The sequence below is a fragment of the Amaranthus tricolor genome, chromosome 3 (genome assembly GCF_026212465.1).
Source record: "Amaranthus tricolor cultivar Red isolate AtriRed21 chromosome 3, ASM2621246v1, whole genome shotgun sequence".
Lineage (NCBI taxonomy): Eukaryota > Viridiplantae > Streptophyta > Magnoliopsida > Caryophyllales > Amaranthaceae > Amaranthus > Amaranthus tricolor.
The window spans coordinates 9,890,736-9,918,278 of NC_080049.1; the positions used below are offsets into that span (position 1 = coordinate 9,890,736).

General features: G+C 33.1%; 3 protein-coding genes across 4 annotated transcripts; 2 read left to right on the forward strand and 1 right to left on the reverse strand.

Moving 5' to 3' along the window:
- The first annotated feature begins 1,949 nt into the window (after positions 1 to 1,949).
- LOC130809501 (uncharacterized) lies at positions 1,950 to 5,436 on the forward strand. 2 transcript variants are annotated; one of them, XM_057675300.1, is made up of 4 exons: positions 1,950 to 2,136; positions 2,399 to 3,981; positions 4,069 to 4,212; positions 4,288 to 5,436. In XM_057675300.1, exons 2-4 carry the CDS (start codon positions 3,964 to 3,966, stop codon positions 5,302 to 5,304), a joined length of 1,179 nt encoding a protein of 392 aa, XP_057531283.1. In that variant the 5' UTR covers positions 1,950 to 2,136; positions 2,399 to 3,963; the 3' UTR covers positions 5,305 to 5,436. The 2 variants fall into 2 exon arrangements, with proteins under 2 accessions (XP_057531283.1, XP_057531284.1); XM_057675301.1 differs by having other exon boundaries at positions 2,996 to 3,981.
- A 529-nt stretch (positions 5,437 to 5,965) lies between these two features.
- Positions 5,966 to 27,541, forward strand: LOC130809503 (ubiquitin-conjugating enzyme E2 36-like). Its single transcript, XM_057675303.1, has 8 exons — positions 5,966 to 6,152; positions 6,289 to 6,316; positions 6,449 to 6,535; positions 8,870 to 8,928; positions 24,404 to 24,445; positions 24,528 to 24,601; positions 26,800 to 26,897; positions 27,042 to 27,541. Exons 1-8 carry the CDS (start codon positions 6,117 to 6,119, stop codon positions 27,077 to 27,079), a joined length of 462 nt encoding a protein of 153 aa, XP_057531286.1. The 5' UTR covers positions 5,966 to 6,116; the 3' UTR covers positions 27,080 to 27,541.
- Positions 10,457 to 11,422, reverse strand: LOC130809502 (zinc finger BED domain-containing protein DAYSLEEPER-like). Its single transcript, XM_057675302.1, has 3 exons — positions 11,209 to 11,422; positions 10,817 to 11,129; positions 10,457 to 10,714 (listed from the first exon to the last, which is right to left on the reverse strand). Exons 1-3 carry the CDS (start codon positions 11,392 to 11,394, stop codon positions 10,536 to 10,538), a joined length of 678 nt encoding a protein of 225 aa, XP_057531285.1. The 5' UTR covers positions 11,395 to 11,422; the 3' UTR covers positions 10,457 to 10,535.
- Positions 27,542 to 27,543: the final 2 nt, after the last annotated feature.

Below are 27,543 nucleotides of genomic sequence, written 5' to 3' on the forward strand. Positions count from 1 at the left end.
AATCTTAATTTGATAGTAGAAAGAGAATTGGAAAAACTTGGGTTTGCATTTTGAGAAAAAGAATGTGATTTGGAGGGAAAATGGAAAAATTAGTGTTTATTTTTGGGGGAAAAATGGAAAACTAATAAAGAAAAGAGCTGAGTTAACTAAAGGGTACAACTAGCCATTATTAGACAATAGCATTAACCTTCCCGAATGTTTTTTTTAGTAAAAAAGATCATAGAGGTTTAATTGCGTAAACCTCAAAATTACCGCGTGGATTTTAAAAAAACTTTTGTTACTACATGGATAACCTAATACCTCAGGTTACTTTGTGAAATTTTTCTTTTTACTTTTTAAATAAAATAGTACTTCCTTTGTCTTGAAATACTTGTTACATTATGATTATAACTAATATCAATTATTCAAACTTAATTTATATATTGTGGCTAATCTGTAGAAAAAAATTATAGTTAAGTGAGATCTTGTTTGAATCGTCTAATCACATATTTTCATAATATTAACTTTTTATAGTTTTTAGATGTAAAAGAGTTCAATATATTAATGATCAAAATAACACATAACAAAATGTCAAATATAACAAGTACTCCATAATATAACAAGAATATAGAAGTATTTCTTAAGGAAGGGCATGTATAACATTGCACTCCTCTAGCTAGTAGGAGCTATTAAGGAAAAACCATAAGAAACTACTTAATCTATAGATCTATTTGCAAAAAATACCTTATGTATTTTTTTTTTTGCAAAAAACTACCTTGTGTGATATATTTTTCTACCAATGACTACCACTTAACAGAAAACGTTAATTGACCGTTAAGTTTGGGGGTTTGACCAATTTGAGAAGTTAAGTTGCCTATGTGACAATGTCTCATTAGTCCTCGTATTTTTAAATAATGAAAGATTAAAACACATAAATTAACAAAATAAAAATAAAAGATATTTGACGTCATTTTTACCAATCATAACGATTTTTTTAAAAAAACGGACGTCGCGATTATCCTTAAGGGGTTAATTCTTTCGAAAATCCAATCGAAACAAGTACTTCTTCGCATATTTTCTGATACATAAACCGAAAAAGATATTTAACGTCATTTTTACCCATCATAATAATATTTTTTCAAAAAACGGATGTCGTGATTATCCTTATGGGATAACTCTTTCGAAAATTCCATAAGAGTGTTCTGACTGGATTTCAGAAAGAGTTAGACCATATTACGACGTCGTTTTTTGGAAAATTCGTTATGATGGTAAAAATAACGTTAAATATCTTTTTCGGTTTACGAGTACGGAAATAGACGAATAAGTATTTGTTTCGACTGGATTTTCGGAAGAGTTTCCCCATAAGGATAAACGCGACATTCGGTTTTTGAAAAAAAATCGTTGTAATGGGTAAAAATGACGACAAATATATTTTTCGGTTTACGTATCGGAAAATAGGCGAATAAGTATTTGTTTCGACCGGATTTTCGAAAGAGTTATCCCATAAGAGTAATCGCGATGTCCGTTTTTAAAAAGAAATCGTTATGATGGGTAAAAATAACATCAAATATCTTGTATTTTTTTTGTTAATCAATGTGTTTTAATTTTAAATTATTTAAAAATACGGTCCTAATGAGATACTGTCACATAGACAACTTAACCTTTCAAATTGGTCAACCTCTCAAACTTAACGATCAATTAACGTTTTTCGTTAAATGTTAATCATTTATAGAGAAATATATCACATTAAATTGTTTTTTGAAAAAAATATAGGAAAAAATGTAAAAAAAGTACCTAATAAAAATACTTTTTTCAAAAAATTACCTAATATTTTTTTTTTCAAAATAGTACCTAATAAAAAAATTTCTTTTCAAAAGAGTACCAACTAACGGTTTGGGTAACGTTGACGGTTTATAATAGCGTTGACCAGCACATTTAGTTTATCATTTGCCTTTTTTTGCGAAATTTCAGCCACTTCATTTGCCTATTCAGAAACTTTCTCTCTCCTTCCATTCCCCATCTTCTTCCTGCTTGAAACCACCATTGGAGACGGTTGAAGCTTCGCCCAACTAGCCATTTTTTTGCAATTTAAAAGTTCTTCTTCCTTTAGTATTTCCTTACTCATCTTCACTCACTTTCCTCTGTGAAAATCTTAAAGTAAGTAATCTTTGCCCTAATTTTTTTATTCGAAAATTTGGAATAATCTTCTTGAATTTTACTCTTGTGCTTTAGGTTGTGTGACCTCATAAAACCTATTTGGGATAATTTTGTTGAATTTTGTTGAATTTTACACTTTTTGTTGAATTTTGTTCAAACCTATATTGTTGTTGAATTTCACTTTTTTTTGTTCGAAAATTTGGGATAATTTTGTTGGATTTGTGATTGGATTTTGATTTGTTTTTTAATTACTTTGTTTTAGGTTTTGTGACCTCATGAAACCTATTAAGATTAGGATTTACTTTGGGGTTTTTTTTGTGACAAAATGTAATACTACTGTGTATGATTGGAAGGGTTTTAGGATTAAGACATTAAAAGAAGAAGTTTGTTACATTGAAATTGCACATTTGATTAAGAATGATTGTGGTTTGGATGATATGGGAAGGATTTGGTATTAAAAAAAAAGGGGTATACTTTATTTGATGGGAGAAGTGAAATTAAAGATGATAAAGATATCCCTTCCTTTTTAGAATCCCTTGAAATTGATGGATGGTACCACTTGTATATTGTACATGGAGGGGATAATATGGGAAAAAAAATCCAAAGTCGACCAACTTTCCTCAAAACTCACCAAAAAAGCATCTACCTTATTCAAAGCACCTTCCTCTTCATCACTTACATCTAAAACACCTTCCTCTTCATCTCCAAAGCAAATTCCAATTAATGATGTACAAAGTAAGTCAAGTGATTTAGATGATAGTGATGATTCATCTTATGAGTTAGTTGATGAAGATGATGAGTGTGATGATAATTTATTCACTGAAAATGTGGATTTTGATTTAGATGTTGATGTGTGTAGTAAAGATGTACAAGATGAACTTGATACAGAGTTTAGGGAGGAAAGAGCAAGAGATGTTTATGTGTGCAATGAGGATGAAGAAAATGAATCCGAAGATGAACTTGAAGAATTGGATGAAAATAATGAAGCAAGAAGGAAATATCCTGTTTTCAACCCTAATATAGATTTTAAGGGCAATGTTACGTATCCTTGGGACTTAAGTTTCCTGATAACAAGGTATTTAGGAAGGCTCTTAGACATCATGCTATAGAAAATGGGTACAATTACTACTACTTACATAATAGTAGTAAGAGGATTATGGTTTATTGCTTTAACAAATGCTCATGTGTAAAGAAGAAAACAAAGTTTGTGAAATGTACTTGTAGTAGTGAAAACAAATGCAATTTTAAGGTGTATGCAGTGAAAATAAGAAATGAAGAGACATTCCAAATTAGGAGTTTGAATGTTGTGCACAATTGCGGCCATCAACATCAAAATAACAAGGTCTCAGCATTGTATTTGGCAGAGAGGTATTTAGAGGATTGGAGAGAAAATCCAAATTGGGACTTAAAGGCATTCATTAAGAGGGTGAATAGGGAGCTTCAGCGTGAGGTTGCGTATCAAAAGTGCTACAATACAAAGAGAATTGCAATGAGAATGATCTTTGGGGATGCTAATGAAGAATATGCCAAGGTGTGGGACTATGCTGAAGCTATTAGAAAATATTCATCAAGTAGCACTGCTGTGGTGACATACATTGTAGTTGAAAACCCACCTCCTAGATTTCAAAGGATGTACATTTGCTTACAACCGGTAAAGGAGGGTTTCATGGCTGGATGGAGACCTATCTTAGGTTTGGATGGTGCACATCTTAGAGGACCATACCCTGGAATTTTGTTGACAGCAGTGGGAAGGGATGGCAATAACAATATTTTCCCTGTGGCTTAGGCAGTAGTTGGGTGCAAGAAAGAGGTGATGCAGTCACCTTTATGAGTGATAGACAAAAGGTATTTCCTTTGACCTTTTATTTTGTTAAACAATGATTAGGTAGTGTTTTACATTTTTAATTCTATGAGTTTGATATATTTTGCTAGGGTTTGTTAGAGGCTTTTCATAATGTGGTTCCACAAGCAGAGATAAGGTATTGTTGTAGACACATATGGGCTAACTTCAAAAAGAATTTCACTGGGGAACTGTTTAGATTGTTGTTTTGGAATGCAGCTAAAGCTTCAACCAAGGTAATCATTAATTCCTACAACTTTAGGCTAACATTCCTACTGCTATATTTTGACTATGCTAATGTGCTTTGACAGCATTATTTCGATAACCAAATGAATGAGATCAACGCAATTTCAGTTGATGCATACGCTTACTTGGCTGCCATTCCAGCATGTCATTGGTCTAGACATGCCTTCCCAACAAGATGTAAGTCCAAAATGCTTTTAAATAATTGTTGTGAGTCTTTCAATAATGTTTTGAGGGAGGCAAGGGGAAAGCGAATCATTTCCCTAATGGAATGGATTAGAAGGTATGTTATGCAAAGGTGTGCAGCGAAGAGGGAAAGGTTGAATCAAATCAAGGGTTTAGTAATGCCCTTTATGATGAAAGTCATTGAAAATCAAGCTCAAAAGGTTCATAGCATGAGAGTCATTGCAGTTAATGTGATGAAGTTCAAAGTTGATAATGGTAATGACAGTTATGTAGTAAACTTAGAAGATAAAAATTGCCTTTGTAACAGATGGAGACTTACAGGAATTCCATGTAGGCATGCATTGGCATGTATAGTGAAAAGGAAATTGGATTTTGCCCCTTATGTGCATGAAGCATACTATGTGAGTACTTATGCAAAAACCTATGCTCCAACATTCTATGGAATGCCTGGTCACAGGCATTGGCCAACTTCTCAATTGGATAAGCCTCTTCCTTCACCTCTTAGAAATATGCCAGGAAGACCCACAAAAAACAAGCGAAAGCCCGAGTTTGATGAGGGTAGAGATGGAAAGAAGAAGAACAAGAATTTTGTTGAAAGGGACTTCAAGCAAAACAAGTGTGGGAACTATGGAGGACTTGGCCATTACAAGAAGACTTGCAAGAACCCATCCAAATCAAATGAGGCATCCACTAGTGCAGCACCAGTTAAAGGAGGAAGATCAAAAAAGCATCCTAGTATAACTTCACCAACTACATCATTACCCCTACAGCAACTCAAACCACAATCACAGCCAATTGTGGTCAACGAAGGATTAAACATGTTGCAAGGAGGAAGAAGCCGGACAAGTCTACACCAACACAAGGCAGTCAACAACAATCAAGCTATGTTAATGATGTAGTAGACCAAAGTAGTCAAGTTTGAAACATTTGTCATATTTTGTGTTTGTAATGAACTTCTAGGTTTATATTGGATGATGTATGAACTTTTTTATAGATGATGTTCTAAGAGTTATATATGATGTTGTGTTTGTATTGGATAATTATGTTGTGTTCTTGGTGCTCTTTTGAAAAGAAAATTTTTTTTAGGTACTTTTTTGAAAAAAAAAATTTATTAGGTATTCTTTTGAAAAGAAAAATTTTAATATGTATTCTTTTGAAAAGAAAAATTTTATTAGGTACTTTTTTGAAAAGAAAAATTTTATTAGATACTTTTTTGAAAAGAAAAATTTTATTAGGTACTCTTTTGAAAAGAAAAAATTTATTAGGTACTCTTTTTAAAGATGGGTAAAAAAGAAAACGGAAAACTTAACCCCAGCCGTTAGTTGGTACTCTTTTGAAAAGAAAATTTTTTATTAGGTACTGTTTTGAAAAAAAAAATTTATTAGATACTTTTTTGAAAAAAAAAATTTATTAAGTATTTTTTTTACATTTTTTGTAAAAATATATAAGATAATTTTTTGCAAATAGACCTATAAATTAGGTAAATAGAATTATTTTGATTTTGTAGTCCAACGATTAAAAAGTGTATAGAAAGGGGAGAAACAATCGCGTACAACTGAAGCAGAATAAAATATAAAATAATACTCTAGTTGAAAAGTCAAATGCCTTGCAAAATACTCCCAGAAATCTAGAAGAATTACTAATACTTCCTCAACAGCTGAGAAGCCAAAACAAAGATCAAGCATTTCCAAAATCTTATTCAAATTCGTCAATGGCGAACAGTAATTTACCTCGGAGAATTATCAAGGTTTCTCTTCTTCTCTCCTTTCATCTAGATTATCTCTGTTTTCTTGCTTTCTCTTTATTTGATCATTTCATTTTGAGAAAATTTCCTAGGGCTTCGGTTTCCTAATCATTTTTTTTTGTAATTTTTTTTTGCGCAGGAAACTCAGCGTCTTCTCAGTGAACCAGGTTTTCCTTTTCCTAAAGTGGAGGAATTGATTTTTTTTTTCTTTGAATTCTGTGTTTTTTGCTTAATTGTTCAATAATCCTTTACAATTAATTGTTCTTTTTGATGTATGGATTGGTGGAATATGATTGCAGCTCCGGGAATCAGTGCCTCGCCATCAGAAGATAATATGCGTTACTTCAATGTTATGATCCTTGGGCCTTCACAGTCTCCTTACGAAGGTAATTCTATTATCAATGCTCTATTATCCTTTAATTTTCTTCTCTAAGGGGGTGTCTAGTTTAACAGAAAACATTTTCTTGTCTTATGGAAAATGAGAATAATCACTGATTTTTCTCTGTTTGTTTTGGTGAACTGATAGTAGATATTGAGGTGTTGGATGGAAGGTTCGGAAAATTGATTTTCGTCCATGTAATAGGAAAATGTTTTCAAAGTGTAATTTTTTCATTTTTAATTCCCTTGTCAAACCAAATAATAGGAGATTTGGATAACAATTTATAGTTATTTGGACGGTAGTATTACTGTCATGAGACAAACGTTTCTTTAAAGCTTTTTGTTTGATTTAATACACTCTAAATCTTTGGTGCGATTTGGTAAGAACACTCATTTCGAGATGACTGGATTTGATTTGTGTTAGGCATTTATCATTGCTGTTGATACTGTCTTTAGAGGTCTTTGATCAAAGACATAAAGTTCATGTTGTTATGGCTATTTTGATTCTTATAGCCTTTACTTAAGGTTTACTTCTCTGTTCTTTGAATTACTATATTTGGATTCATTGCTTATTGAACTACGGTTAAAGGTAGACCTGGGAAAATTTGATCCGACCCGAAAATGAACCCGGGACCCGACCCGACAAAACCCGAACCCGACCGACCCGAAAGCGACTTAATCCAAAACATGACCGACCTGATAATTACCCGACCGAAAATGACTCGACCGGAAATCGACCCGTTTTGACAGATTTAATATCAATTTTTAGAGTAATTTCAATGTTAGAATTCATTTCAAATAAAATTTAAGTTTTCAAAGTATCTCAACATATTGAGTATATCACTTGAACCCTAAAACTCATCAATAGATCTCAAAAAACGTATTTAACGTCTTTTTAGCCATCGTAATTATTTTTCTTTAAAAACAGGACGTTATAATCATCTTAATTGAATACATGTATCTTGTTAAATCAGTCAAATGAGTTTTTAATTCTTCTACATTTCAATAAGCAAATCAATATAATTTATACGAACGTTTCGCACGTTTGAATGAGCTTTTCAAAAAACGAATGTCGCTACCCTAAATTATAAAACGCGTATCTTATAAGACGAAATAAGTACTTAGCTAGTTGTATATCTTTCCAACATGAAAATTGTGAAGATAATTTTAACGTCATTTTTAACTAACGTTACAATTATAATAAACAAAATAACTTTTATAAAGCGCGTATCTTACAAGTCTTTCAAAATAAGTATTAATTCCCCTATTTTTCTTGCACTTAAATGAACCTGACATACCAACTATTTTTTGAAAATCGTACATGTAATTTATCTAATGATTTTTTTTAGACATTTTAATGATTTTTTTATGTTGAATTAGTCGATTGGATATTCTAATGTTTTATGGTAACCCGTTGGGTCAATCCGAACCTACCCGAAACCCAGGGTGATTCGACCTGAAACTGAACTGATCCGAAACTGACCCGACCCGAAAATGACCCGACCGAAATTGATCCGACCCAAAACCCGACCGACCGACCGTTATCCCAGGTCTAGTTAAAGGTAAATGGGAAAAAGACAAAATAAACGAGTGAGATGAAGAGAGAATTTGTTGATGACATGAAGAAAGAGTGTGTAGATGAGATGAAAAGATAGAATTATAGTCCCGTTGCAAATTTTATAAATGTAGTAAAATAAGTGGTCTAGTTAGCTCCTAGTTTTTCTTGCTACAGTATCTAAAGATATTAACCTAATACGCATAATTTTACAAAAAACACGAGATAGTTATGTCAGCTGAACATTTTTAGGCACTAGAAACTAGAGGCTTTACATTTTTTCCCTTATGGCGTAAAATGACTGGATGTCTACAATGTTGAATCAATTTGGTAGCTATGAGTGTCCTGTTGTACACGTTCGTTCTCTTTAACTTTCTTCCAAAGTAACCAAGAAGGGAGTATCTTAGCAAGTGGAAAGGATTGTTTTTACAAGGGGGAATATAAAAGTGTTTATATTTTAACTTGTGATGCATTAGAAAATAAGGGACCACTTTGTGGAACATGTGAGGAAAGGGAAATTTTGAGAAAATGGACGATATATTTGGTAAAACAATTGTCAAAGGTAAAAGAATTTCGGGGGTAAATCTCTTGAACAATAAGAGATGGAGTGTGATTCCCTAATCAAAAAGTGCTTTTAGAATCTTCAATATTTTTTGATAGGTTGAAAATCTCTTGAATAATACATTTGTGTTGCTTTTATCATCATATGTCCAATTGAGAAGGTTATCTGATTTTTTTCAAGTGTTTTTAATCCATTAAGTCAATTTTTTCTTATTTTATGTTGTAGGGGGTGTCTTTAAGTTGGAATTATTTTTGCCCGAGGAATATCCAATGGCTGCTCCTAAGGTATGTCATCCTCACCGGTACAATCTTTTTATATCCTGATTTACCATTACTGGTTCTGGTTTCTTGCTTAATTGCACCATTATTACAATTTAAACCTCTGGCTAATTTAAAGTCTAATTTAAAGTCGGGGATGATACAATTAAATTGTTGAATCAGTGTCACACGCTTAGGTGGTTTTACCCACGAATCACGATTCGGTTCGCTCTGCCCGAATTGGAGTTCGTTCGCCGGTTGAATCGCCGATAGGAGTGAACCGGTTTCCGACTACCGTAACCGAGAAAAGAGGGTAGCATGAAGAAGAAATCAAGATAAAAAAGGATAAAAATCTTACTTGATGAATCAGATTATAAGATTGAAGAAGACAGACCATTTGAAGATAAAAAATTCCACCATTAAAGCCTCTTTTAAGCTTCTAGCCATTCCTTTTTTCTGGTTGGAAGAAGATATTGAAGGCACCCACTCTTTGGAAAATGTAACTATTTACTGTAATTACTAGGGTCTAGGTCCTTTGGAGAAATGTACTTTATAGAAAGGTTGGAAGAAGTATAAGGAAAAGTTTTGTTCTACTTTATAGAAGAAGTGTAAAAATTCTTAATGTACCAAAATAAAACCCACGAAATCAGAAATTGAAATCCAAAACAGAAGATGAAGATGTACCAAAACAGACCGACAAAATAACATTTAGTAATCAGATCTACAAAGATGAACCAAAATGAAATCAGAAGCCAAATATGGAACCACAAAACCATGAAATCAGATCCGAAAAGTTAACCAAAATGAAATCAGAAGCCAAATATGGAACCACAAAACCACAAAGATCACATCAAGCGTTTTTTTCATGATTTAAAACGAAGAATATGGCCAATTTGTTCATGAGGTAAAATGAACAAAACAAACAACAGGTTATGAGGGAGAGTGGAGAGAGAGATAGAGGGAGAGGAGCCGTTTCTTAATGAGGTGAAATGAACAAAAAATGGTCGATTACTTAGGGTTTATGAGGAGGAGTATATCAAAATAAATGGTTGAGATGTAAAGTTGATGAATTCATTAATGGTCAAGATTTTTTATGGGTTCTAGAACATTTAATGCAGGGAAAAATTAAGGGTTTGTGCCATTAATGCACTACTTCATTAAGTAAATTTGATCTGAATTCCTTCAAAAGGTAGGAAAAAAAAGTGTGTAATTATAAGTAGGTAGGTGGTAGTGGGTAAATTAAGTAATTAAAGGGATGAGGTATGATTGAAGGGGATATGTGGGGTAGGAATAAAGTAAGGGTAAAATAGAAAATTATGTAGATTATTTTTGCCAAAAATAGTAATGTTGCAAGTAGACCTGGGAAAACGGTCGGTTGGTCGGGTTTTGGGTCGGATCAATTTCGGTCGGGTCATTTTCGGGTCGGGTCAGTTTCGGATCGGGTCAGTTTCAGGTCGGATCACTCCGGGTTTCGGGTCGGTTCGGATTGATCCAACGGGTTACCATAAAACATCAGAATATCCAATCGACTAATTCAACATAAAAAAAAAAAAATCATTAAAATGTCTAAAATGCATCATACTACAAAAAAAAATATCCAAATGAATCAATTTAAAAGTATAAATAAGAACATGTTAAATAGCAAATTGTTCAAACACTTCATCTTCATTTAGATTTTCTTCTTCGCCTTCATCTTCTTTTTCATCTTCATCTTCTTTTTCATCTTCATCTTCATCTTCATCTTCTAAATCTTTGTTAGCTTCTTCATTACACATTGGTGGAAGATCAACCTCTAATCCATTTTCAAGTGGATCTATCAACATAAAACAAATTCACAAAATAAACTATAGTTTTAGTTTAACGAATTGAAGATTATATTATTTGCATTCAAAACTCAAATAATTGATAAATTTACCTTCTTTTACTTTATAACCAAATAGCCAACTACGACTAGTAATTAAAGCCTCAGCAGTATCCGGTTGAAGAGAAGCTCTATACTTAGTAAGCACTCTACCTCCTAAGATAAAAGCTGACTCGGATGCAACAGTAGTAATTGGAATGGCTAATAAATCCCTTGCCATACGCGCAACCTGTGCATGTCGAGTTTCATTTGTTTTCCACCATTGCAATACATCTAGTTCAAGATGATGATCAAGCCTAGACTCCTCAAGATAAATATCTAATTGTGACAAATTTGCACTAGTCCCTCCAGCAAAAGATGAAAATCCCTATTAAAGTACTAGTAATTAGAAGGTTAAAATAATAACAATACAATTATAAAAAACTTCAAAAAAAAAAAATACATACAGGAAGATCATCATCCACGACATGACTACTAGCTTCACGGTCATAGGGAGTATCATTCCTTACATACTCCGCAAATAAATCATAGAGTTTGTCTTTGACTTGGTTGGCTTTCCAGTATCCATTTTGAGGATCCAAGTGTTCAAAACAATATTTGATCAATTGAAATTTATAACGAGGATCCATCATGGCAGCAAAAGAAAGAACAACACTATAATTTTCCTAATATTTATCAAATTTATTTTTCATATTCTTTGCCATATCTTTTAAAAACTCATCTTCACTATCAGCATATTGTATCAACAAACATTCGATTCTCCACACACTTTTAAAGTACAAGTTGGCAGTTGGATAGTTTCTCCCCGAAAACTGTTTTGTTATATCATCAAAAGGTTTTTAAAGTGCAACAATTTTTTTAACCTTTGACCAATCATCATGTGTAGGAATATTAGGAAGGTCTTTGTCAATTCTTTTCAGGTTTTCATAACAAGGACAATAAATCAATGCCCTTTCAAGCATCCTATAGGTAGAATTCCATCTTATAGGACAATCCAACCACAACCTTTTAGAAATACTAATACCAATACCAATTGCACACTCCCTCAACTTTGCTTTTCGTACTTCAGAACCATTTATATACTTAACCTAGGTCTTTATTGTTTTTATTTCATCTCCAATGACCTTCAAACCATCTTGAACAATTAAGTTCAAAATATGAGCACCACAACGAACATGAAAATAATCACCATAAGCAAGCAATGGATTATACACACTTAGACTATGAGCAAGCAATTTTTGCATATTATCATTGTACGTAGCATTGTCTAATGTGATAGAGAACGCCTTTTGTTGAAGCTTCCATTCTTTTATAATTGCAATTAACCTCTCATGTATCATGTTGGCATTATGAGGAGGGGGGACATGACAAAAGGCAATAATCTTATTGTGTAACTTCCAATCATCATCAATATAATGTGCAGTTAATGAAAGATAACCCTCATCCACAATCGAATGCCACATATCAGTAGTTAAGCAAAATTTTGAAGACACCCCAATGCTCATTTGTTTCTTCAACTTAAGTTTTTCATTTTTATGGACTTCTAAGCAATACTTCTTAGCGGTTTTTCGACAAATAAATTTACAATCTTCATTTAAGAAGCTATGTTTAGCTCGATTTCCAGCATCTTCAGCAAATGTAAAGGAATAACTATGTCTTATAATTGCCCTAGCCACTAATTGCTTATACATGGAAGGGTCAAAATGTTTTAGATCACCCTTGTCTTTCTTACCCTTTTTTTGTTTGTTAATTTCAAAAGTAGCTCGTGCAAAGCAAGACTCACTATGACGCTTAAAATTTGTGGTTCCATTAGTAGAATGAGCAAGAATAGGACCTTGTTTGCAATATTTACAAAGAGCTCTTGGAATATTGTCCTCAAACATGTGACCATCAAAACAATCATAATCCTTCCAAACAGGAGAAGTCCATTTTCTTTTTTTACATTCGGACAGTGGCGCATTCATGTTGTTTGTAGCTGCTTGCTCTTCTACTCATAAAGACAAAGAAACAAGTTTGTATCAAGCTGATTACTCAATGACCGACTTAGCAAAATTAAACATTAGACTAATTTATAAAAAAACATTCAGTTAAACTAATTTATAAAAAAAAAAAACAAATTTATTCATAACTTACTCACACTTGGACATGAATTCGCACTACATGAAGAAGAGATTGAAAATCCCGGTGAAATAATTGGAGTTGAAGATGGAGTTGAGGATGAAGATGGTGAGAGTTGAGTATATCCTTGAATTATTGGAAGATTTGGCATTGAAAATGGAGATTTTGGAGGTCTTCGTTTTTGTTTTGACATGCTTATCAACAAACAAACAACATACAACGATGAAAATCTTTAATCACCAAAATCTTACAAAATTAAACATAGATGTCAAGGTTGAAAAAATCCCATTCAATAACTTAGGTATAATGGATTATATACTCTATACAAAGACCACTGTATTTTTGTAATGCTAGTACAAGTATAAAGAATGCTGTTGGATGATCTCTATATAATCTATACAAATTACAAATACAAAGCCTACTTCACTAACAAGCTTCCATAAACTACTAAACAAAAAATAAGCAGTTTTTGAAATAGCATTATTCCAGATCTTCTTCCACCTCCACCCTGTAGGTAGATATGGATTCTTCCATGTAGCACCTATAAAATAATATGAATGTAATTTTGTTGAGGAATTCAGAAAAAAATACTATACTTTATGATGATGATGTGGTTCTTGAGGCTCAAAAATTCGATTTTGGCAACTTGTATCACAAGGGTATGGACAATCTATCCTCTGAAAATGTATCAAACTTTAAACTTTAAAACAAAAATCCCTAAAGAATCACTAATACCTACCTCCCAAGTCCCAACCCAACTGAGACAGAAGACTAATTCAAAAACTTCAAATTGTAATTGATTCAAAAACTTTCGAAATATTTGAATTCAACCCTCAATTGGCATCACAAATCAGAATCAACAAGAATCAACAACAAAAACAAAGAATCAAAGGAAAGGGACTAAGGGAGTGAAGAGAAAGGAGATTCAAATCAGCAAGTAACTTACATTCGACAATGGCGGCAGCAAAATCGAGCGTGAGAACTTGAGGAAGATGAATGGCGGCAGCAAAATCGAGCGTGAGAACTTGAGGAAGAGGAATGGTGGCAGCAGCAGCACGCTAGTAGAGAAGTAGGGTTTGTTTGGTTTTTTTAACAGAGAAGAAGATGAAATGAGACAGAGAATGAGAGAAGTAAAGATGAAAACGAATTGACCAACTTAGGTTTTTTTAACAGGCACCAACCCATCGGGTCAGACCCGACCCGGACCCGACCGACCCGTTTTTTTACGGGTTCTTCGGGTTCGGTCATTTTTCGGGTTCGGGTCAAAATTTCCGGGTTTCAACCCAATTTTTTCGGGCGGGTTTCGGATCAATTTTCGGGTCGGATCAATTTTTCCCAGGTCTAGTTGCAAGTAATATAAAACATCCAAAAAAGGTAAGTGTTGCAAGTAAAATGGAACGGAGAAAGTATATAATACTTCCCCTCATATTTATTATTATCGTCTCATTATTATTGTATATATTCAATTGTAAATATTTCAAAATGTGTTTAGTCAAAAATTAAATAAAATTTTGATTTTAATTTAAACTAGCGAATCATCCACCTAAAAATCGAACCAAACATCCATAGCGAACGAACAACATATATGTAAACTAGCGAATCGCGAATCCGAATCCGTACAACAAGTCAAACCGAATCATGAATCGTATGACATTGTGCTGAATTAATAGCTGGCACAGTGTCACATGATTCGCCCATTACACCCACGAATCCCGATTGGATTTGATCGACCACATTCCCGGTTTTTTCGTGATTTAGATTAGTTGAATCACCGATCTAGAAAATCAAAAAGAAATGAAGAGGAAAAAAGGGATTGGGAGGAGAGGAAGATAGAATCTCATTTGTAAGTGCCCACGCCGTTAAAAAGCTTGAGTTCTAATTAGATTTGAAGATGAACCCAGAAAGTGCTGAAGGAAACAAAGAGGCGGCAGGAAATGTTTAGGGTTTCAAAATGGGAGTGGGCGCCTTGACTTTATATTTTGTTTAAAGGAATCAAATGAAGGATATGGGCCAAATGGACTGTGAGAATTAAATCAGTAAATGGACAAAATGTTTATTTTCTTTAGTTCTTTTCTTTTAATGAGATTAATAGAAAACTTAAATGACCAAACAACCCTTATTTTTTACTTTTTCTAGAACATTTTTATTAGCTCAATTTATTACTAAAACATTTTATTTGTACTTACCTTAGGTTTTTTCTCTTTTTCTGACTTTTCAAGTTACTCCCCTTTTTACTAGAAGTGGAGTATTTTATTATATTCATAATCTCCTCTCTTTTTTACTTTTCAAGCTATATTTAATTTTATATATCAATATATTTTAAATTGACACAATTTGTTAACATTAAATTATGTTTTATTTTATTGAGGTAATATGTTAACTAAAATGAGTCATGACCTTAAAAATCAACTTACTTATTACAATGCAGCAAACCAAAAATCTAAAATTTAGCAAATCGCGAACCGGAATCCGTACATCGAATCAAAGCAAACTGCAAATCATGTGACCTTGAGCTGGCTACCTTCCTTTTGTTTTTTTTTTTTGGTAGTTTTATGGTATCATTAATGTTGTTTAGACTGATTGAACTAACCAGTAAGATGAAGCAATCCTGCTTATATTCCACCTCAATTTTCAAATCTTGTTTATCTTGTTTGTTGCAAGGCACCTTGAGTGCATTTTCTTGTATAAAAGGTAACTTTCAGGCATTGTGATTCTTTTTCTGGCCAGTTTCTTTACCTCTTTCTATGTGTGACATTTACACAATCTCTCGTTCTATCCTTATTGGCTCCCTCATTCTCTCTCTTTCCCATCCCAAGAGTCGTTTTGTCTTGGATTTAACACCTTTTTTTTTTTTTTTTTTTTTTGCTTCTATGTTTTTATTGGTGAGTAGGGGGTGGGTGGGGGGGTTTGTACCTTCACATTTATAACACATGAAGCCTATTGTGAGTCTTGCTTAGCCTTGAACAAGTAATGATTTTTGTGTGGGTGGGGGGGAGTTCTTTTTCGTACCTTCACTTTTACATGACATCTATGGTGTCATGTGGTTTCTTATGTAAAAATGTTCATGACCTTTTATTTCTGTTATGTTTTTATATGATGTATCCTGATTCTTTTTGCTTGTGATCGTCTTATATTTAGAATAACATCAAAACGTCAATGTCTTTGCAATGTGACTGTTGAAAATTGAATTTGTTGATTTAATACATTTTTTAAAGATATCACGAGGGGTATCCTTGTTAAAAAAAGGAGGGATTAGAACAAAAAATAGCCTTGAACAAGTAATGAGTTGAGTTGTCACTCATTGAGCTATTGTGATGTTATGTGGGTTCTTTGGTGAAAATGACCATGACCTTTTTATTTCATATATGTTTTTATATTTAGTATCCTCAGTTCTTTTGCTTGCAATTTCCTTATAATTAGGATACCATCAAAATGTCAATGTCTTTGCAATGTGGCCGTTGAAAATTAAATTTGTTGATATAATAGAATTTTTTTAAGATATCATAGGGGTATCCTTGTTTAACCAATGAGTGATTGAACAAAAAATGACATGCTTCTGATACAATAATGAGTCTCCTATTATCAATTTATAGATTATACTATAGTCCTCTAAAAAATATATTATTGCAAAGAATTCAAAATTAAATAAGTCTAAAACACTTGGGATTGCAATGCTTGCTCTTGGAAACAATAACTATGTGAAAGTCCTTAGAAACTTAATTATCCTCTCCTAATTAGTTTACACCATCAACCAGTCAATTGTCTTTGGCTATTTTGATTTGCAGTTCACTTGTCCCTAATAAATTTTCATTTTACTATGGTGAATCAAACTTTTCTATTCGCAAAGAGAAGAAACCATAAATTTTACAAAGAATAGCTCAACGACTTTACTTTATTAAGTATCAAAGCAGAAGACACATGAGGGAGTAATGGGCCTTGGATCAAAAGAGATAGTTGCATGCACGAGGCATTCCTAGGGCTCGATTCACATCATACATGTCAGAAAAACTTTATTCAATTCGCTACTCCTGTAATTACTTGTTCTTATTTGAGGATTAAAAACACTAATCGATTGCTATTTGTTGGATATGATCCAATTTTGAGGGTCTATAGGAAATACAACTTCTCAACATGTAATACGAAATACCCATCATAGTGCTATGAGCTACTTGACACATTTGAAGTAGTGAATGCTGGTTGTATTCGATTCTTAATAGTTTATGTTGAAGTTTAGAAGTTTGAAATAAAGTCTCATGCCATTTTTCATTATTTCCTCGACTATGGTGAATATATTTGAAAAGATGGAGAGAAAATTTCATTAGAACTATAAGAGAAAAAAAGGGTTTAAAAAGGTTTCATTGGTTGATATGGAGCGATGTCGAGTTGAGTTGGAACAGGTCTTCCCTATTCCCGTTAAACTTTTTCTACATTAGATAGAGAAAAATATGTAAATACGATACGATATATATTTTATTGCGAGGAAAATGGAGTTTTTTGACCTTTATTTTGATCTACGCCTAACATAGGAGGTTACAAAGGAACTATGTTAACATTAACACTTTATGCTTACATAGTTAAAAGAGACAAAGTGGGTTAAAGGTAGAGCCAAAACGATAGTATGAGAAAAACATGAATATATTGTGGTCTTTGAGGCAAAATAGAAACCAAAATACAATTTATCTTAATATGAATGAACATAAAGCTAAGGATGTGATACAAGCATGCATGAAGAATGATAGGATCATAAGAATATAGAATGGGTATTGCAAAATATCTTGAACATAATAAGTGCCTATGCACCACAATTGGGGATTGAGGAATCAATTAAAATGAAAATTTGGCAGGCACTAGTTGATGTAGTTCAAAACTTACCATCGACCGAGAAGTTGTAAGTTGTATTTGTATATTGGGGGATATGAATTGGCATGTAGGGTTAAGTCTCAATGGTTATAAAATCGTCCATGGAGGTTTTGGCTATAGAAGTAGGAATCTAGGACAACTCATTTTGAATCTTGCACGTTCATACGAGTTGTTAATTGCCAACACATGATTTAAGAAGAGAGAGTCATTTGGTGACTTTTAGAACCCAGCCTAATTACTTCTTGACAAAGTACACATAAAGGTAGTTGCTTAATTTGGAAGATCATTCTAGGTTAGTGCGTGGTCACTGAACACAAATTTCTTATTCTATATGTTCGCTTACGACTTACAAGAAAAAAAGAACACTAATCTTATTCTGGATGGAGAATAAAAGTTGATAGTGTTCCAAGTTTTCGTCGAAAAGTTGTTTGGAAGATGACTTCGGATGTGGTTACCTAGGTAAAGATAAAAATTCACAATACTTGAATAATTAAGGATACAAAATAGTGGAATGAAGAGGTCAAAGCAGTGGATTAAGAAAAGATAGAATATTACCTTGTATGAGAAAAATGTAGAATTGTGGAAAATTCATTTGTATGTTAAAAAAATCATAATCAAGGAAAAAATAGCCATAAACAAGGCAAATTTATAGTCGTTTGAAAAGTTCATTAACAAACAAGTTTTAAAAGGAGAAAAAACTATATGTAAAATGACGAAGAGTAGACAAGCAAAAACAAAAGACTTAAGTATAGCAAATAAAGATGATAACATCGTAGGAGAGAATATTTTGATGTGTTATTTAATATAGACCTTTCATGGAGACTTGACCACCGCTCTCGAGAAAGGAAATCGAGAATTTATGCGTTAAATCAAGAAATTAATGAATGTGTGGGCTTTAAAGAAAATGAAGCTAAACATAGCAAAAGGATTAGATATTACCTATTGAGGTATAGAGATGCATGGGATCAATTGGAGTCGTTTGACTAATTGTTCTGTTCAATAAAATTTAAAGGATAAACAAGATACCCAACAGTACTCTAGTATCTATTTACAATAGCAAAAGGAAAAGTCCGAGATTGATCTGGCTTCCAAGGTATATACTGTAAAGCTATGGGAAAGAATGGTAAAATTACATATAAGGAGATGCCAACATATCAAAGAATCAAGTTGGGTTTATGTCCACAAGATTTACAATGGAAGAAATTTGGGTTTATGTCCATAAGTAAATACTATATTTAATAATTCTATTATATTTTGTTTTTTTACCTTATGGCTTTATTTAATACCTACTGATTTCAAAATTTTCTTTTAGCTTATTCTTTACATTTTTTTACCAATTACATTTAACTTTTGTAAGTATTATTATAAGTAATCGATCCTAAATTGTACCTCGATCTGGATTATATTAGTTCACGATCCAAGAAAACTCGACTTGGAATCTTATCGACCCGACCTTGGATTTTGAAAATTTGTGAATTTTGTTTCCAACTTCATTTCGCGGATCGATCATGGTGACATCGTGCACGATATGTATCTAGAAGTAAATATAAATGTTAGGACCAATGTTAGATTATTATATTTTTTAATATCTTCAAATTTAAAAGTCAAACAGTTGAAAATTTTTAATTTACATAAATTTTAACTGTAACACTAATGAATTTGCTATATGATAGTAGTATTAGTATCGAAATTCTCTTGCAAAAAAGGTATTAGTATCTAATTTCTTTAGGAAAAAGCATGGAATAATGAGTGGGGTATACTCTATGATAGTCATACTACTTTCTCCGGAGAAAGTGAAAAGTCCTATTCATTTCCCCCCAACTATATTTTTAAACATTTATTAAGAAACCCTTTCCCTTCTTCAATAACATGCTTGCTATTCTCTTAAAAATTGTCAAAAGAATTCAAATTTTATCCAAACGTTTCCCAATAAACCTTTCCTTTTCTCCTTCAGTATCATGCTTTCTTTTCTCTTGAAAAATGTAAACTTATATTCACACTTTTCTTAAGAAAATGATAGTCAAATTCATGCTATTTCAAGTTTTTAAGTTGTAGACGATTAATGAAAGTAAAACTATTAAAATATTCATGTTTTTGGATGGATGAGTATAGCATAAAACATAGATTAGCTTCAACTACTCAAATCTTTGAGCTTCAATGGAAAATGTGGCCATGTAAGTTTTCATTCTTTTGTTTTGTTTTTAATTTATTTTTTGTTGATTTTGTGTGGTATTTTGCACCATGTTTAGGCCAATGAATTCGAGAATCCAATCTAGGTGATTGAATGCAAGAATTTAGCGGACCCTTAATGAATATTGCATGAAATAATAGGATATGATCTGGTTAAACTTGGACAAGACTCAATTGACTTCACTCATATAAAAGCCTTTGTCCTCCTACTCTCTATCAAAGCTTTACTCACTTTGTTCTTATTTGAATGGGGTAAGGAAACACTCAGAAACTAGCCAACTTGGTGAGCTTGTTTAATACTTCACTACAGATAGTGACATCTTGTGACGAGAAATGTCACTATTTGTAGCAATTATTAAAAACTAGATGAAGTTTATGGTTATGGATAATAATCCAAATTAAGATGGTGGAATCATTAACGCTTGCTGGTTTACATGTGATCAAGAGCATAGCATGTTGATGAAGTGGTCAATTGTGCAGCGAGTTTTGAGTTGAGACGATGATGATCACGATCTACTACAAGTCTTGGCATGAAGACTCTCAATTTGACAATAGTCATAGGAGGACACAGATTAGTTGATAATAGAAACATAATTGTATTGGTAAGTTCTTGTTTTGAGTATGTTAAATTAATCCTAGGGTTGTTAGGAGTTAGTTAGGATTTAGTAAGAGCCATATCTGTTGTTTGTTATGTGTTCACACGTGGTCTTTAATGATTAAAAGCGTCATATGCATATATTACTTCTAGACACAAAGGATTAAGGGGACAAGATGTTGCTCTCCTATATAAGGAGGTCCTAGGCTCATTTGTATTTAGCTTTTGATGATTAATAATAAGTCTTCTAAAAGATTAGAATTCTAGAGAGAGGTGTTCTCGCTTTTTCTAACCTATGATTCTTTTTTTGTGAGTGATGCAAAGAGAGATCATTGCAAGATTCCACTAAGATCAAAGTGAGTGAAGCCTTCATTGAGAGCTGGAGGACGAGGGCTTTTTGATGAGTTAAGTCAATTGAGTATTGTCCAGGATTCGCCATAGCCTGATCATAGCCTTCCATTTTTATGCTATATTCATTAAGGGTCCACTAAAGTCTTGCATTCAATCACTTAAATTGGATTCTTGGATTCATTGGTCTAATCTTTGGGTCTTAACATGGTGCATATTTTGAGTTAAGGTAGTTTGTGGAACACAAATTGGTAACATCTAACAGACTAATAAGCAATAACTTGTCGGAAAATCGGAACGTAACTGCCAAGGTCCTAGATCGTGTTTCCCATCCGTTTCTAGTTGATCAGTTCGGCACAGAATTTGGAGGCACATTTTGTGTTTCACGCTCCACTGATTAGGATATGTGGAGGAGCAAAAGATTTTTGAATCACAATTGAATTTAACCAAGGTTGGCCCTAAGCCCTTTTATTTTTTTTCATAGATTAGATCAGTTCATCGTCCTAGGAACATGCTTTGCCGACAACATTGCTTTCGTAGATAGGCTTGCTGAGGCGGTAAACGCTAAGTTAGAACAATCGAGACAAGTGTTGGAGTAACAAGGGTTTAAATTGAGTCGGAGTAAGACAAAGTACATGAACTATCACTTAGCCCAAAAGAGATCAGTAGAAACTATAAAGTTGGAATAGAAAGAAATCACTCAAAAGTGGATGCTTCAAATACCGTCAATCTATACTCCTAAATAATAGAGATATCCAATAAGATGTGACCTATATATTCTAGTGTGTGTTGTATCATGGAGAGCAGCTACTGAAATATTATATGACCAAGGTATGCCCTAGAGCTGAAGGCTTAGTTTTAAGAAGCTTGAGGGGTATTGAGTCGCAAAATGTCCTTTTTTTGAGGCATAAGGCACAAGGCGAAGGCACGGGTTTTTTGATTACGAGGTGCACGTTTTCACTAAAAAGCCTCAAAAATTGTTTTAAAACATATTTAGTACTTAAAACAACATGAAATTCATATTATAATAACCTATAAGAATAACACTAATTTAGCACACAAATTCATACGATAACCTGATTAGTCGATAACATAGTTAACTTGCCAGATCTACACGGTCTGGAGATGCAAATGAATTTATTGATGAACTCGCTGTTCAAATGTATTGATGTCAGGACAAGTGATCATTATAATTATAGAACAAAGCCACAACCTTGATCAAACAACACAAGTGATCATTGTTCAAGAATTTTTTTTAATATAAGATGGATGGGTGGGTCAAAACTTGACAGATTATATTAAAAACATCAACAATGTTTTAGCTAACTTATGATTTTCATAACTATGGCCACTATGGGTCAATTAAATTCATTTAAATTTATACGGGGACTTCTATATTTTTATGTTTTTTAAGAAAATATATTTTATATGAAATCAACTTCTTTAAAAAAATTTATCCGAAATCAACTATTAATAATTCCACTATAAATTTACAATCTTAATTTGCCTTCAGTATGAATTTTTTCTAATTATAAGATTAGAAATGTGGTGGATACATAAATCATTGAAATTTTTTATGTCGAAATGATCTTTGTCATTGTGCTGTGTATGTAAATCATTGAAATTTTAAAAATATAACAGAGAAAGAATAAACAAATAAAACAAAGAAGATAAATCATTCAAGCCACAAAATCAACAAGGCCACATACAATGTAGAAGGATGGTCGAAACTTCAAGTAATGCTATCAACAAAAAAGTCAGTCCATCCAGATTCAACAGAGAAAGAATAAAAAAATTGGAGCAGGGGAGAAGATAGAGCAGCAGAGAAACAATTCAGCAACAATCTTTATTCTTTACTACAGCTGAGAAAGAACTAAAAAAATACAGAAGAAACAAATTAATAGTGAAGACAAGAGAAGAAAGGAGAAGAAAATTAAACTTTATCTGGTGGCCCGTGGTTGGGAAGGCTGTCGACGGCGCCTGATTGGCAGCTGGCGGCGAGCAGATGCTCGGCGAGAGCAGCAGAGATGGAGGATTGATTTTTGGAGATGGGAAAGGGGGATCAAATAAGATGGAAAGGTTTTGGAGCTCGCCTTTGTGCACCTAGCACCTAGGGGCGCTTTTTAAACACATTTTCAATGGGCAAGGTTTATCAGATTACCATTTGAACAACTTTATATATCAGGTAGTTTCGGTTTTGGTAAGGATCATAGTAGGAAGATAGGAGTAGCAGAAATGTGAATGATTCAAAGGAGGAGCTAACATTATTTGAGGGATATCAAAACGAAGATATAAAAATGGGTTAGGATTCACAAATATAGAGAAGTCAAAATTAAATCGTTTAAGATTGCACGTGTAGAGCCGGTAAGAAATATAGAATGTTGAAACTCTGGAGACCGAAAATGAGGGAGAGGAAGATCGAAAATGACGTGGAGGGATGGAGTGGAAAGGATATGAATGATATAGACTTTTATGTTGAGATGGTAGAAAATCAAAATGAATAGAGAAGAAAAATTTATGTGAATAGCCTACAATCTTTTGGGATTATGACTTTGACATCGTTGTTATAATATAATCTTCCTATCTGCCCTTTTTGCATGACAAAAGAAAAGTCTCTAGGAAAGTGCAAGTTTGTGAAACACTTTTCACCCTATGCATTAATCTTCTCGAGCAACTTTTTTTGGTGCAATGTAAATTATGAAGTAGATTACATAATGAAATAGGCAAAATTTTCCTAAAAGTTCTTTTGAATAAAATAATGAAGGTAAAGTTTTTATAATGAGGTTATGGTGTAGACAAATAGATGGTGCTAATGATGAAATTGTACTCTGAAGTAGGTACTAAAATACTCCCAAAGCCTTGCATATGATGTGTTCTACTCTTATTTACGGAGTGAGAGTACCTGTGACCTATAAAAGAATCTATATACGAATCCCTATACTAGTGCTCAAAAATAACTTGGGAATCCCTCATTCCCAAGTTATTTTTGAGCACTAGTATGACCCTCTTTTCACACAGCAGAAAGAAATCTATGAAGAAAGATTGAATTTCAAAATACCACTATATGTGCCGTTTCTGACATTTGGAAGTTGGTAGCTCTTTGTTTCCTCACTGTATCCCTTGCTTCTGCAATCATTTCTGTTTCCATGCTGTTTCAAGGTTTTATTTTATTTTTATTTTATATTTATTTTGTCGTCCACTTATTAAGAGTTGCCCAATTATTTTGGGATTGGAGGACACTATTTCTTAATGTTTCCCCACCCTTCTTTTTTCATGCACTTGGCTATTCTCCCTGCAGCACCCAAGTACTGCAGAATGATGGTTGAGAGGTAAAATTCTCGTGCAATACAAAGGTCATATTTGAACTGGAGGTTTGAGTGATTCTTAGGAGATCAATGACTGTGTACACTACAGGCCAATAATTCTGTGTTGAATTGAACTATGCTGTCCTTGCTTTTTTTCCTATACATCTGCTTTGTTTCCTATACATTCTGTGGTGTTTGGTGTATCTCATTTAATTCCTGTATCAGGTACGATTTCTCACCAAAATATACCATCCCAATATTGACAAGGTAAGGCGGCCTCTTTTATGTAGCTTTTATATATTTTTTTCTTTCTGAGATTTTCCTTACGAAAATTGATTCTTTCCGGCAGCTTGGGAGAATATGTCTTGATATTCTCAAAGACAAGTGGAGCCCTGCTCTCCAGATACGGACAGTACTCTTGAGGTAATCTTGTTTATAATTTTCTGAAGATACTGTAATAGTATCTCAAGCTCCCATATTCATCAAATTATACTGGTTTGGACATTATTTTCGCTTTCTACTGCCGTCAGATTTTCTTAAAGTGGAATGGGACTGCAATTTGTACTTTGTACTGCCACAATTGTCTGCATGTGGCGTTCTAAGTACTTGGGAAATTATTTTCTATGAATTTTTCACTCTAATGTGAGTTCTAAATTTATAACGCAAACGTGCATATGATGTAATATACATGCCGAACACGGTAGTAGCTGTATGCTTATGAAAGCTATGCGATTCAGATTTTAGGGAGGAAATGATAATAATTGAGGACTAATTTAACAAAAATAACTAACAATGTAAATTAAAAAAAAAAAAAAACATAGGCTGGTGGTAAACATCTCCATTAGCATGCATGAATCAGTTCATATTTCCTACCAAAGTCAATCCAATAAGAATTAGGTGAGACAAGTGTAATTCCTTAAACATACAGAGTTCTGTGTCACTAGATTGATTTGCTATTATTAAGCAGCAATAACTTCCCAACTATTTCCTCTTCACTCGGTGAGATATTATTACTCGCTCCTTAGGCTGTCAACCTACTAGCTAAGTAGTTAGACCCTAAATGACTTATTAGTCTCATTGGCATTGTGGCAACTGTCGAGGATAAGAATTTAACCAATTGATAGAACTAACTTAACTTATTAAGCTCTGATTCTGTCATGACTAGGAAATTTATTCACATCGTTTTACATATTTTTTGGTTCAGTTAAACTCTATTAAAGTTACTATTCTGATTGTAATTGAAGGAAGAATAATTAATAATAATTAACAAAATACGAATAACTGATAATAAAAACAGAATGATAAATTAAATAATTTGAGATGCTAATAAAGAAAACAAGAACATGATTTAAAAGTATAAAATAATTAATAGGAGAAATTTGTTGAAGTGAACTAGAGAATTTATCAAAGATGTAAACAATAATTAGACAATAAAGTACTACTACTAATACTACTACTACTTAACCTCTAGGTGGTACTCTCGAAAGGGAGGCTTAAAATTAATGAAAATATAACATTCTTATTTATATAGTAAAAGCAAATAAAAGAGTGTATAAAAGAAATAAAAGAAATTTTTTCCTTTTATAGTCTCGATTATAAGAGGTTTCTCGGGAGTTAATATGTTCTCTTACTTGCCAAAAAAAAGAAAAACAAATTGTAAAAGATGACAAAATACCTAAATATTACAAAATAAAAGAATGGAAAAGCCAAAGTGAAGAGGAGTCCTGTGTGTCCCAGCCGTGCTGGACGCCAGCGCATGAGGTTGTGTAGAAAAGCTAAGATCTCTAAATTTCATCTCTGACTTGAGTCTTTGCAAAATCATTTGTAGAAGGGAAAGTATAGCCTTTTGAAGTTGACTCTGCGTTTTAGAGATTTCCAATCAACTTTCCAGCTGCCCAATAGCTTCTCTAATTCTGCTATTCAAGTACTCCCTAACATCATTACAAATCATGCGTAAAGATGCCTAATCAATACCACATGCTCCAAATGTACCAACATTACGTTAACCAGACATTTTTGCTCGAGGGTATAAAACTGATATAAACTATACCAAAATAAGACTAAAGAATCTCCAAACTTGCTCAATTAAGAAAAGAAATGACTCCTAAAAGTGGTAGTAAGAAGCACTTAATAATCTTTGCGAACCCAGTTTTATGTAAAACTGGAGATGGTGTTTTCTATCAAGGGTCAATTGGATAACAACCTCTTTGGTTTTACAAGGGGAAGGTTGTATACATCCGAAACCTCCAAATCTCTCTAGGCGGTATCCAACTAATGTCATTGGGGTAATATAATGTCATCATCCGTCTTGCTTTACTCGTCATTATTTACCTTTTAGTACTCTCAAAATTGTTGTGAAGGCTCAAATTGAAATGAAAAAATATGCCACCAAATTGAAGTGTTACTAGTTAAGTTTTCTTCCTTTTATCATAAAGCTTTTTAGGGGAAATGTAGCAATTAAAAAACTCCGAGGTATTTTCCAATTTACATAAGCTGAGTTGTAAGTATGTGATGCTGTTACCATCATCTCGCACCTTTGTCACTGTTAATGTTTTCCTGTCACTTAGTATTATTATTCTGGTTATTTATTGTGGCAGTATGTCTGTTCTCTTTTATGACAGTATACAAGCACTGCTGAGTGCTCCAAATCCTGATGATCCTCTGTCTGAGAACATTGCTAAGCATTGGAAAACTAACGAGGCGGAAGCTGTTGAAACTGGTGAGTGATCAACTTATGTTAATTAAGAGTTTTTCTTCTCCAGAGAAGGGGAAATGGGGGTATACTGAATTTATTTTCTTCCGTAAATACTTCTAGCATTTTATCGTTGAGTTCTTGATGTTGCTATTTTTGGTTTTTTCGTAGCAAAAGAATGGACTAATCTATATGCCTGTGAGGCTTGATACTGATGCTATACCATTACCCTCTTCGAATAACTGTGTAATGTTTGTGTTCTGACTACATTCAAAACCAAGCTGCTGGTTGTGAAATGAATCAAGGGACAACTTAAGAGAAAATATGAAAAAATGGAGTATAAAATATCACAAAGTTTCTGTTGTTCACTTATATATATCCTTATGCTTGGAATTGTATTATTGTATTTATATGGGTTGCTTAAATTCCAAATGCCATCGAATTTCTGGAGTTCTCATTCTAATAGAAGGAATTCTTAATTTTCAGCATTTCCTAATTCGTATTCTTTGTTTTTTATGACGATTACGAATTTGATTGTAATGCAGCTAATCAGATTTGTACCAAAAGAAATTGCTCTTGAATCTTTGAGGCCACAATAATATTCCTTTTAAACATGTTCAAATGAACAAGGATTGTTTCAACTGCTGTAATATTAATCGCTAATTCTCGGACG

Excerpts from the sequence above, each read along its gene's own strand:
- LOC130809501 (XM_057675300.1), top strand. Across the intron at positions 4,213-4,287 it reads CAGCTAAAGCTTCAACCAAG|CATTATTTCGATAACCAAAT; the intron begins GTAATCATTAAT and ends GTGCTTTGACAG.
- LOC130809503 (XM_057675303.1), top strand. The coding sequence starts at position 6,117 with ATGGCGAACAGTAATTTACCTCGGAGAATTATCAAG. Across the intron at positions 6,317-6,448 it reads GCGTCTTCTCAGTGAACCAG|CTCCGGGAATCAGTGCCTCG; the intron begins GTTTTCCTTTTC and ends ATATGATTGCAG. Across the intron at positions 24,446-24,527 it reads ACCATCCCAATATTGACAAG|CTTGGGAGAATATGTCTTGA; the intron begins GTAAGGCGGCCT and ends TCTTTCCGGCAG.
- LOC130809502 (XM_057675302.1), bottom strand. The coding sequence starts at position 11,394 with ATGATGGATCCTCGTTATAAATTTCAATTGATCAAATATTGTTTTGAA. Across the intron at positions 11,130-11,208 it reads TCGTGGATGATGATCTTCCT|GGATTTTCATCTTTTGCTGG; the intron begins GTATGTATTTTT and ends GTACTTTAATAG. Across the intron at positions 10,715-10,816 it reads TGGTTATAAAGTAAAAGAAG|ATCCACTTGAAAATGGATTA; the intron begins GTAAATTTATCA and ends TTATGTTGATAG.